This window comes from Hemicordylus capensis, chromosome 5 (genome assembly GCF_027244095.1).
Source record: "Hemicordylus capensis ecotype Gifberg chromosome 5, rHemCap1.1.pri, whole genome shotgun sequence".
Lineage (NCBI taxonomy): Eukaryota > Metazoa > Chordata > Lepidosauria > Squamata > Cordylidae > Hemicordylus > Hemicordylus capensis.
In genome coordinates this window covers 67,331,400-67,343,582 of record NC_069661.1, presented here as the reverse complement: position 1 = coordinate 67,343,582, position 12,183 = coordinate 67,331,400, and the positions used below count along the sequence as shown (strand labels likewise).

General features: G+C 42.0%; 1 protein-coding gene across 1 annotated transcript in view; it reads right to left on the bottom strand.

The window, feature by feature from the left end:
- The window catches only part of TDO2 (tryptophan 2,3-dioxygenase), a 22,524-nt gene extending 10,341 nt beyond the window's left edge, over positions 1 to 12,183 (bottom strand). Inside the window, exons 1-6 of the mRNA XM_053256154.1 lie at positions 12,080 to 12,183; positions 11,648 to 11,753; positions 6,589 to 6,679; positions 5,291 to 5,361; positions 2,955 to 3,082; positions 1,171 to 1,357 (exon numbers count right to left, since the gene is read on the bottom strand). Of these exons, the coding sequence (XP_053112129.1) occupies positions 1,171 to 1,357; positions 2,955 to 3,082; positions 5,291 to 5,361; positions 6,589 to 6,679; positions 11,648 to 11,753; positions 12,080 to 12,114 (618 nt within the window). The 5' untranslated portion in view covers positions 12,115 to 12,183. The remainder of the gene's footprint in view (positions 1 to 1,170; positions 1,358 to 2,954; positions 3,083 to 5,290; positions 5,362 to 6,588; positions 6,680 to 11,647; positions 11,754 to 12,079) is intronic.

Here is a 12,183-nt window from a genome sequence, read left to right as displayed (position 1 = left end):
CACATTAGACTATTGCACATGCAAAACCATTTGATCAGTCTTCACCTTCCACCTATTACCACTGATGTATGTCACTGAGGGTGCCCCACTTTTCAATTACACATTTTCAGGGGACATCAAGAGTACCAGAGGACTGAGAAAAAATATTGCATGCATGAAACATTCTCAAGATGACCAAGATAAGATCATCATGGCCAGGGGTGCTTTCTATCAGCTCCGGCTGATACGCCAGCTGCGCCCGTTTCTTGAGATCAATGACCTCAAAACAGTGGTACATTTGTTGGTAACCTCCAGACTGGACTTCTGTAATGCGCTCTACGTGGGGCTGCCTTTGTACGTAGTCCAGAAACTTCAGTTGGTTCAGAATGCGGCAGCCAGGTTGGTTTCTGGGTCATCTCGGAGAGACCACATTACTCCTTTGTTGATGGAGTTACACTGGCTGCCAATAGGTTTCCGGGCAAAATACAAAGTGCTAGTTATAACTTATAAAGCCCTAAACGGCTTAGGCCCTGGGTATTTAAGAGAGCATCTTCTTCGCTATGAGCCCAACCGGCCGTTGAGGTCACTTGAGGAGGTCCGTCTCCAGTTGCCACCAACTTGTTTGGTGGCTACACAGAGACGGGCCTTCTCGGCTGCTGCCCCAAGATTGTGGAATGCGCTCCCTGCTGAGATACGATCCTCCCCATCTCTCGCAATTTTCAGAAAACACCTGAAAACACACCTCTTCAACCAGGCTTTTTCAGCTTTTTAAAACTTGTTTTTAAATAGTTCTGAATATTTAATTGTTGTTTTATGATGTTTTTAATTGTTAATTATTGTTTTATGTTTTATAATTTTTGTTTTAATGATTAATTGATTTTAATGGTGTTTTAATGTAAACCGCCCTGAGCCTTTTGGAAGGGCGGTATAAAAGTTTTAATAATAAATAAATAAATAAATAAATAAATAAATAAATAAATGATCTCAAGATGACCAAAAGTTCTGCACTGAGATATTGCAGATAATTAAATCACAATAAGGGTTTTGTAGAAAATATTTAGCATAATAGTTAATTGGCACTTCCTTGCCTTCAACTGGCCAAACGGCTTCCTTCTTCCAAATCAATGGGATACTTTCAGATAACAGTATGATTTCTAGCAAGCTAAGAATTAGCAGAAGGGAGACTCGTACTTCCACTAGTTGCAACAGAGTTGGCTCCTGCTCGGATTTAAGCAATGATTCATTCTCTTTGCCCTTGAAGTTGTCCCGGTAGTGCCTTCTGTTGTATGGGACTCTCAGACTCTGAGGGACTCCAATCTTATTCTCCAGCAGTCGAAACTGTAAGCTCTGAAATCCTGATGCTGGACTCAAATAATCTCTTTAAGGATAGTGGGGGAAATAAATATATTCTCAAAACTGTATAAAAATAGGTACAGATAAAGATATAAAATGTCCCACAATATTAAATATAACATAATAGTCATTTGAATGCTTTTGAGAAAACTAGTTCAGCAGTCAGACTGTAGCAGTATGTCTGATTGCCTTCCTCTTAAGAGCAGAGGCTTCCTCAGTAATATCATTGTGCAAAGAAAGAAAAGAAATTCCTAGGAGGAAGCAAAGATTTTTTATGTTAATGCAGGGTAGGCATCCTGAAGTAAAAAGTAAACAATTTTTTTTAATTAAGTAAAAAGTAAATTAAATTAAAAAGAAATTAAATTGCACAGGACAGGGATGCCATCCAGAGACACTCAAGAAACTATTACCAAGAGTATTTAACATTAGTATGAACAGCATGAAACCAAATAGGTCTACGTTAAGATACTTGTAGGTAGCTATATCTCTATATTCTGTAAGTGGGAGAGCTAATTCTGCATTCAATATCAATCAAGCAAATTTGCACAATATTTATTTTCTTGTCCTGGTATGTTCTAGAGATAAAATCTGAGCACTTGAGACATCTCAAGTTTCTCAAGTGCTCTGGCCTTTTGCATTGCAATGTAGACACAAGTCCTACTTCATTAAGTTGAGCTTACTCCAAATTATGTGGGCAGAGGATTGCAGCCCCTCCTCTTTCCAATGTGGTCTCAGCAAACGTGGTTGAGAAGTAGCCCATCAATACTATGGTTCTAATGTATTCAAAGTTTCAAGCAATGCTCACATGAATTCCAAGCATAGGAAGCTCTTTCTATTGGGTTAAACCATTGTTCTATCTAGCTCAGTATTGTCTACACTGACTAATCTTGGTTCTCCACATTTTCAGATAGTGTTTTTTCCCTGCTCTGTCTGGAGATGCCATTACAAATACAAATACAAATACAAATATGACGGATATTTATATACCGCTTTTCAACAAGAGTTCCCAAAGCAGTTTAGGTAGGTAGGTAGGTAGGGAAGTAGATAGGCTCCCTGACCCCAAAGGCGTCATAATCTAAAAACCATTGAACCTGCTACCTTCTGAATGTAAAGCATATGCTAGTATTTTTTTTATTTTATTTTATTTCTATATTGCCCTTCCAAAAATAGCTCCAGGCAGTTTACACAGAGAAATAATAAATAAATAAGATGAATCCCTGTCCCCAAAGGGTTCACAATCTAAAACAGACACCAGCATCCATCACTGGAGGTACTGTGCTGGGGGTGGATAGGGCCAGTTACTCTCCCCCTGCTAAATAAAGAGAATCACCACATTAAAAGCTGCCTCTTTGCCAAGTTAGCCAGGTTAGGGTTATAATATACTGAGCTATATTCTGAGCTATAGCCCCATCTCTTGAAATGAGAATAATTTAGCATAATCCTGAAGCAACCAGTTCTCTGTTGCCAGTGTTTACATTAATTTTGCTCATTTGAACAACCTAATCTTGTGCTATGAGTGCTTTAAGGCCTAATGCTGACAAGGTGCAAGCTTCCTTTTGGTCCAAGAGAACTCAGATACTTGGGCACAATCCTACAAGAATGAAATCAAAGAAAGTGTTCACCTGAAATCAAAGAAGTCCAGGGCTGTCATTGTTTCCAGAACAGAAAATTGTTCCACTAGTAATTTGAGGATCATTGAAATTCTATTCATTCGTGCAACAACCTTAAGCATGTTCCTTTCATCTCTAACCTTGATTGGAAAAAAAGAAGTAGAAATGTTAATCATAATGTAACTGACAATGCACAGAATCTTGGCTTAGTTTGAGAAGATTTGTAACTGAATTAAATTATTTATCATTCAGAATAATTAGATTCCCCCCCCAAAACAACACCCCCCGCAAAAAAGAAAAAAAACTTCTCAAAGTGGTTTACATAGCAAAAGGAATGAGAACATGCTTCCTTACCTGTATTTCAAAAGGGTTCACAATCTAAAAAAGAAACACAAAGGAGACACCAGGAACAGCCCCTGGGTGGGATGCTAAATTGGGTTGAATTAGGACTGATTAAAAAAAAGTGGTCCAGCACTTTCAAAAGCGCTTCTTTGTCCAGGTTGCAATGTGTGGCAGGCCAAGACTGTGCATGTCGAAGTGCTGCAGCCATTTTTTGGGATCCCAGGGTCGGGTTGCAGGGATGGGAGAGCCCCCGAGATTGGGTGAGGGAGGAGGATCCTAATGTGGTCACCAGGACTTCTTGCAAGAGCCGGAAGACGTCTCATGAGACAGGACTTCTCGTGAGACTTGTTACAAGTGCTGACGAGTATTTAAACCTCTGGCCAATGATGAGATGGGGCCAGAGGAAGAAGGAGGAGGAGGTCTCCCAGCCAATCAAGTGGGCAGCCCTCATTTGCATATGAGGAAAATAAATCATTCAAAAGACAAATGCATGATTTCCCTGTTTTTAGATGATACATAAATGTGTTGAAGCAGGAGTGATGTTTGAAGAGGCATCCCTCCCCTTCTCTCACATACTGGAAGGAATGGTGTGGGCCCTCTTTAGTTTTTATAGGTACTTGTATTAAAAACCTGCTATTCAGTGTAAGAATATAAGAAGAGTCCTACTGATAGGACTCTTGTCGGGACATATGCTGATAGGACATATGTTGGACTTGATAGACCACCCAAAGATAGACCACGCAAATGTTTAGCATATGTTTCTCACTGTGGCCAGCCAGATGCCTCTGGGAAGCCCACAAGCAGGAGATAGAGGCATGGCACCTATCCCATGATTGTTGCCCTGCATCTGGTATTCAGAAGCCTCCTGCCTCTGAACCTGAAGGTAGCATATAGCCATCAAGACTAGTGGGCATTGACAGACATATCAGTTTGTCTAAGCCCCCTTTAAAGCCAACTAAGCTAGTTTGTGGCAGCAAATTCCATAGTCCTAATAACAGGGATCACTCTGAGGAATCGTGAGAGGGAACCAAGGGTCCCATTCTGCCCTTTAGGACCCATCATCAATCTCCTGGTTGACTTCTGCATGCAACACTATAAGAGTGTGGCTGTTGCAGACCAGTTGCAGTTGTGTTGATGTCAGTAATCGCTAGGCAGGTTTTACCCAAGAGCATTCAGAGGAGGAACCATGGAGTGGTTTTGGCCACCTAAAGTGGTCACATTATTTGGCTGCCTCCCAGCCACTCTGAGCTAGTGTCTCTGTGAGTGGAGGCTGAGCTCTTGCAACAAGCCGCGAATAAATCACCAGGGTCTGTTTGGATGCAACACAGTGGTGAACTGAAGTGCAGTTAAGACTAACAAGCCAAAGCCAACTACAAACCATGGTTACAAAGAGTGCATTCAGACCAAAAAAAAAACCAAGCCGGGAATGCTGAAATTCATCCAAGCTTCTATATTGTGTCTGAATGTGTCCTATAATACTTGTCTCCAATCCAAGATATATTCTTGGCTGGGGAGGATGAGTCATATGTTATGGCTTCTCCACCTTCCAGAGAAGCGTCCCATTAAGGAAACACCCTGAATTATTTTTTAAAAAACCTTAGTGGGTGGTGGTTGTTGGGTTTTTGTTTTGTTTTTCAACAAATCCTGAATTCTGACCAGCCATTGCCTTCGGGAAAGACCTCCAGGCTCATTCATAATACTGAGACCTAAATCTTGTAACAAAATCTTTACTTAATAGTAAGCTTCATTAGGTTCAATCGGATATGTTCCCAAATAAGTGTGCATTAACAACTAAAGCACTTAACTATGTTCTTAGGTCTTATGATTGCAATGAGTCCTAGATCTGTGCTCAATTAAGAGTTGGAGCCCATGATACTTTCAGAAATAATTGGTTTTACTATAGACCTGTCAGTCAAGCGCTGAATTCCAAACAGTCAGGGTTTATTTGGTGCAAGATAGAAAATAAAAGATGCTTTTAAAATTAGACAAATTCACATAAGACTTACATGTCCATTTTGAAATATCACTCGAACAGAATCTAATTCCCACAAGATCTGCTTGAACCATAGTTCATAAGCTACAATAAAAAGGCACTGTTTAGTTTCACTTCTGAGCAAAGATGATAAATTAAGATGAAATATTAGAAAGATGAACATCACCATGTTTATTGCAAAACTGTCCTATAAAAATGTTGCCATGTATGTATAAGGATGGGATATAAATAAAAGGTGAATAGATGTGCCTCTAGTTTTTATGATCTATAATAAAAGATCTATAAATAAAAGTATATACTGCTCCGGCCCCTATCCTGACCTTTTCTGCACCTGGTTCTTCCTGCCTTCCCAGTTTTTCCCATGATTGTCGGGGGCAATCATGCACATGATCACCTACCAAGGTTAAACGGACCATAGGTTCTTCTTACCTCAGTAAAGCCCTGGATAGAAGAGCTGGGCTACCCAGGTCTGGAGCAGCTACCAGTCTGGTAGCTGGGCTACCTTCCACACCCGCCGCTCCAGATGACATGAGTTGACTGTCATATGAATAGGCTTATCATATGAATAGAAGAAGACTGGCATGGCCCTGCCAGCCACACACAAGGTGAGGCTGGGATCTGACCCGCACTTGCACCTTTTGGTCATTCCTCTCAATGAACTCTTTAAACAGGACTCGTCTCCACCCAAACCCATAGGACCTCGCATACAGTGATATATTCTCTCCACTATTGCAATCACACATTCTATTGTACGCGACTGCTATATTGTTTTTGAAAATCATATGCTAAACATTATCGACTAAAAGTCAATGGCCCAAGTCTCACGATCCGTGAGACCTGGTTAGAAGCGGTGAGTGGGGAGGGAGCCCTGGGCAACCGGATCGGCCGCCCACACAATTCCTTGCTCCGAGACAGAGCAAGCCGGGGGCTGGGGAGCTCAGGGGCTGCGCGGCCCCCGCAAGCCCCAATATGCCCTGCACGAGTACGCTGGGCATACTGGGGAGACCCCCGGAGCCGGGAGGCAGCTTTTTGCCTCCACTCCAGGGCTCTACTCATGAGAAGGCGCAGCGTGAAGCCGCGCCGTGGCTACTCATGATACTGAAAACCAGGTTTGTGGAGTGCTCGCTCCGCAAACCTGGTTTTTGACCAGGGGTTCTCAAGCGAGTTACCCACTCTAGAACCACTGAGCTCGCAGCCGAGCCCGGTGGTTCTTACGATTAACAAAAATCAGGCTAGGCTCTCCTAGCCCAATTTTTGTTAATTGTGAGAATAGCCCCACTTTGTTCTTTTTTTGCATTTCTGAAATATTACCTTGATGGGTTACAATAAAGAGATGTTCATCATGGATTTTGTTTCCCTTCTTTTCACTCTGAAGCACCTGGGCATTCAATATTTTGTCCAGCTACAAAATAAACAAATACATACATACATATCAGAGAGAGAGAGAGCGAGAGAGAGAGAGAGAGAGAGCGCACAAGCTTGGCCATATAGTGGTGTGATTAATTACAACAGAGTTTTCCTCTTAATTTGGTACTTAACAGTCAACATGAACATACACAACATGAGGGTCAAACTCCTTGTTACAGAAAGCACATGCTGAAAGCTAATGCTCTTGTTTTGTTTTGTTTTGACTAAATAGCACTCAGACAGACCCCTGGGGGCTGAGACCATAGTACAGAGGCAAGAGTTTGACCTCTGCTCCCCCTTGCACTTGTGGTCCCCATCTGCATCACCCCAATACTGTCTGCCAGCCGCTTTCCAGTGTCTCTGGCGGAGGTCCTGTATCTTACACTAAGAAAGACAAAGACTAGGCATATCAACAAACTCATGAAGAACACCAATCTCCCTGTCCATTTCATCAAGGACCTCCAAGAGGCTGTCCTCAAACAAATTATCCAACTAGATGGATGGCAAATGAAGTGGCAGAACAAGAACTGAGGCAAAGATTTAATGGCATGAATGGGATCTCAGAAGGGACTATTGCTTTCTCATTATCACACCTGATAAAATAAATTAATATGACATTAAGATGGAATTTAAGATAAAGATGCCACCAAAGGATTTTTTAAAAAAAATTCAAGCAGTTCAAAGAACATGCTTGCTGTTGTTCAGCACCTGACAAAATGGTATATAGAGCCAGACAGCATAGTGTAGTGGTTAGAGTGCTCGGCTAAGATCAGAAAGACCTGGTTTCAAATTACCATTCAATCATGAAACTCACTGGGTGACTTTGGGCCAGTCATTGACCTCTCAGTCTAACCTACCTCACTGGGTTGTGGAGAGGATACAAATAATCATGTACACCACCATGAGCTCCTTGGAGGAAGAGTGGGATATAAATAAAATGTTGCTCTTTAAGTACTAGGTCAAGGCCAAGTCTTTCATGCTAACAGATGGATGTATTTGCTCATCAAACACACCCTAAGATGGATCCAAAGATACACATCTCTCATAGAAGCGCTTTTTCTTCTGTACTTTATCTTAGAGCAAGAAAAACAAAGCTACATCTGAAGACATTCTTCCCACTTGTGAAACCACTTGAACAAGCAGAACCCTAAATAAGAACTACTAGAGAACCTGCTTTACGGCACTATGCGATCTTTTGCACAAGCTCTTTGGCAAGCATTTATGCAACAACACCATGAGCCTCTTTTCACGATCTGTGAGATGGGCTAGAGGGTGGTCTGTGGGGAGAGCGGCTTAAGCTTACCCTCCCCACAGATAATCACAGCACCGTTGCTGGGTGTGCTTCCCACGTGTGCAGACGATTCCCTGCAGAGGAGAGGGGAGGGGGCTGGGATGTGTCATCCTGGCCTCCGGAACTACCAGGATGCACCATGCGATTGTGCAGTGCATTATGGAGATCGCCTTCCCATCCCCAGGCACCCTGCACTGTGGCAGCTGCGGCTGCCACATGAGCAAGAAAACAAGGTTAATGGAGCTCACATTAATGGTAGCTAATTTGGTGGGTTTGCTGCTGTGGAGCCGCTGGGATCAATCCCAATCCTGGTGGTTCACACAGACGTGCAAAACCGGGCTGGGATCCTTTAGCCTGGTTTTGCACATGTGTGTGAATAGCATGCATTATTATTTTCCTTTCACTTCTAGTTCCATGGATGCAAACCAGAGTGGTCAACTGTCTTAAGGCAGTGTGCTCGCATTCAGGGGTGTAACTATAATTGAACAAAGTGGGACAAATGTCCCCAGACACCTGAGAGATGTGGTGATCTGCTCGCTGGGTTATGAAAAAGCTAAAATGATCCCTCATAAAGTTACCAATAGATAGAGAAAGCCCACAATAAGATAGAAAATGCTGTATTATGAAATATATACAATATAAATCAATTAGATATACATAATACAATGGTATATACCAACAATAGATTCCACAATAGAAATAATCATATAAATTATAAAGTCCATGGACTATATATCCTGAACAGAGCACATAAAGTTTATAACCAAGTTCCTAGTAAAGACGTCCACATACGCTACAGTGACCTGGTAAACCTCCGTTTCGAAAAAACTCTTTATCAAGTGATGATGGACATAAATCTTAAGAGCAGCCCTGCTGGATCAGGCCCAAGGCTCATCTAGTCCAGCATCCTGTTCACACAGGAGTGGAGGGCATGCACTCTCTCTTGCTGTTACTCCCCTGTAACTTGTATTCAGAGGCATCCTGCCTCTTAGGCTGGAGGTGGCCTGTAGCCCTCAGACAAGTAGCCATCGATAGACCACTCCTCCATGAAGTTATCCAAACCCCTCTTAAAGCCATCCAGGTTGTTGGCTGTCACCACATCTTGTGGCAGAGAATTCCAGAAGCTGATTATGCGTTTTGTGAAAAAGTACTTCTGTTTGTTGGTCCTAAATTTCCTGGCAATCAATTACATGGGATGACCCCTGGTTCTAGTGTTATGTGAGAGGGAGAAAAAATTATTTCTATCCACTTTCTCCATACCATGCATGATTTTATAGACCTCTATCATGTTTCCCCACATTTGTCTGTTTTCTAAAATAAAAAGTCCCAGGTGTTGTAGCCTTGTCTCATAAGGAAGATGTTCTAGGCCCCTGATCATCTTGGTTGCCCTCTTATGCATCTTTTCCAGTTTTACAGTGTCCTTCTTTAGGTGTGGTGACCAGAATTGTATGCAGTACTCCAAGTGTGACCGCACCATAGTTTTGTATAAGGGCATTATAATATTAGCCGTTTTATTTTCAACCCCCTTTCTAATGATCCCTAGCATTGAATTTGCCTTTTTCACAGCTGCCGCACATTGAGTCAACACTTTCAATGAGCTGTTCACCACAACCCCAAGATCCCTCTCCTGGTCAGTCACTGACAGCTCAGATCCCATCAGCATATACTTGAAGTTGGGGGGGGGTTCATCCCAATGTGCATCAATTTACACTTGCCAACATTGAACAAGTGCCATTTTGTCGCCCACTCACCCAGTTTGGAGAGAACCTTTTGGAGCTCCTCACAATCTGTTTTGGATGTCAGTACCCTAAATAGTTTTGTATCTTCTGTTGTCACTTCTATCTGACTCAGTGGTTTAGCCTCAGTTCCAGAAAAGCCTGGTTCAGGAACAGGTATGTGCTCAGTATCTTGTTTATTGACATGAATCAATGTATTCACATTTCTTGATATTAATAGACTGGTTGTTTTGTCAATTATGTTAGAACCATTCCTATTTCAGTTCATGATATGTAGTCCGTGGACTTTATCATTTATATGATTATTTCTATTGTGGAATCTATTGTTGGTATATACCATTGTATTATGTATATCTAACTGATTTATATTGTATATATTTCATAATACAGCATTTCCTATCTTATTGTGGGCTTTCTCTATCTATTGGTAACTTTATGAGGGATCTTTTTGGCTTTTTTGTAACACATTTAGATCCTAGTATGCTATACATATCTTGCTCTGCTCTCTGGGTGACAGCTTACTCTACTCTCTCCCACTCTTGCCTCTCTGACTCATTGGCACACTGTTGGTTCCTGATTGGAGAACTTGGCTTTAAACAAGAAGAGTCCTCTCTAGGATGAGAGGGAGAGGAGTGTCAGGCAATATCCCTCCCTCCTTCCCTCCTCCTGTCCTGACTGACTGGCTAGTGCTCTCTCAATCCACCCTCCCCTCCAACCTGACAAACAGGTTCAACAGCAAGGAAAATGTCAGTGAACACCAGCTAGTCTGCCACAAAGATAAGAGAAGAGAGGGATGCTTCCTGACACTCTTCCCCCTTGTATCTTTCCCCTTCCCTCCTGAAGCTGAGACAGAGCTGAAAAGATCTTCAATTAAAGGAGCATAGGGACCCTTTTTGAATCCTGCCCTTGTTAAAAAGGACTATAATACTTGTTTTCTGTGCTCCCCCACAAACATTCCTTAGCAACTGGATTCAGTTTCCCATCAAAAACTTTGGGTGTGTGTGTGTGTGTGTGTGTGTGTGTGTGTGAGAGAGAGAGAGAGAGAGAGAGAGAGAGAGAGAGAGAGAGAGAGAGAGAGAGAGACTTGTACAATATGTGTACAGTGTACACATGTACAGATCTGTACATGGGAACAATTATTCATACGTTATGTTTAACACAGGTACAGCAATACATTTACTATCCATACCATGCATTTGACATCTGAACAAGGGTACAAGAACATGTCTGAACAGGACTTGTGAGAAAGCATGAACAGATGAATAAGACCAAAGCATTGTTGATGTATGAATATAGAAGCTGATTGTAGTAGGTATATGTTTCATTCTGAGCCAGGGGGGATGTGCAAGTGTATGTGTTTGTGAAAGTGTCTGTGTGCATGGGAAGTGTGTGATGTTATTTCCATAGGAGGAAGAGAAAGGACGGACCAATAATATTTGGGTTTATTGTCCTTACTGTTGTTCTGTAGCAAAGAGATGGGGAGGAAGGAAGGGGAGGAAAGCAGGAGGTCTGCAGGCTAGGAGACCCTTTTCACTTCTTGTCCCAGGGCCCACTCCAACCTTGCTATGTCTATGCTCACATCTACACCATTTAACTCCAGTGAAGTGTTTGGAAGAAAGGGAGCCTTTCAGTCCAATAACCCTGCTGTAGTGGCAGTCAGCGAAAAAGTCCAACGCAGCCTGAACAAAAAAACCCCCACCCTATTTTCTCCAGCTCTCATTCTCCAGCTACTCAAAAAAGGAGAATACATGGAAACAATCCATTATCACAATATCATGAAGGAGATAAAAACACATGTTCAAAACATTTAATGTCATTCAGAGGCTCCGCTTTCACACTCATCAAGGGAGGTAAGTATGCAGACGACACTCTGCTGGCAGACGCAAAGCCCTGTCCATAATTTCCTAAGGTGTGGTTCACACAGACTCACACTTACCTGTAGATAGTCCCCATAAATAAGGCCGCCTTTGCTGGCTTTATTCAGTCCTTCTTGTGATTTGTCTTCTTCCCCATCAGCCAAGGTCAGTGTATTAAAATTAAATCTGGAAGCACGGAAAAGACGATGGGCATGATCAAAGCACATGTACTTGTTCAGACATTTTGATGGTTCAAGTTTTAAATGACTGAAAAGGGTGTTACCTCTCCCATCTTAGTGTCTAGCACCATCAAATGTGCCATGTGTATAGCTTAAATTTCAAAAAACAGCTCATCAGCTTCTCATGCCTTTTTGGAAACACTTTTAGGTAGTTAATTGTCTACCTATTAGGTAGTATTTTATCTTTTCTTTTTGTCTTCTTAAGTTTGTTCATCCAGATAGTGCCTATCTTAATTACTATGCATCATCCATCAAAGAAAGAAATGTACTCACTGGTATTTGTTCTCCCAAAATGGACACCCACTCATGACTCCAGAATCCAATGAACGACTGAGCTACAATCCCATCGAGGTATAACGTATTGACTTTCCCAAACT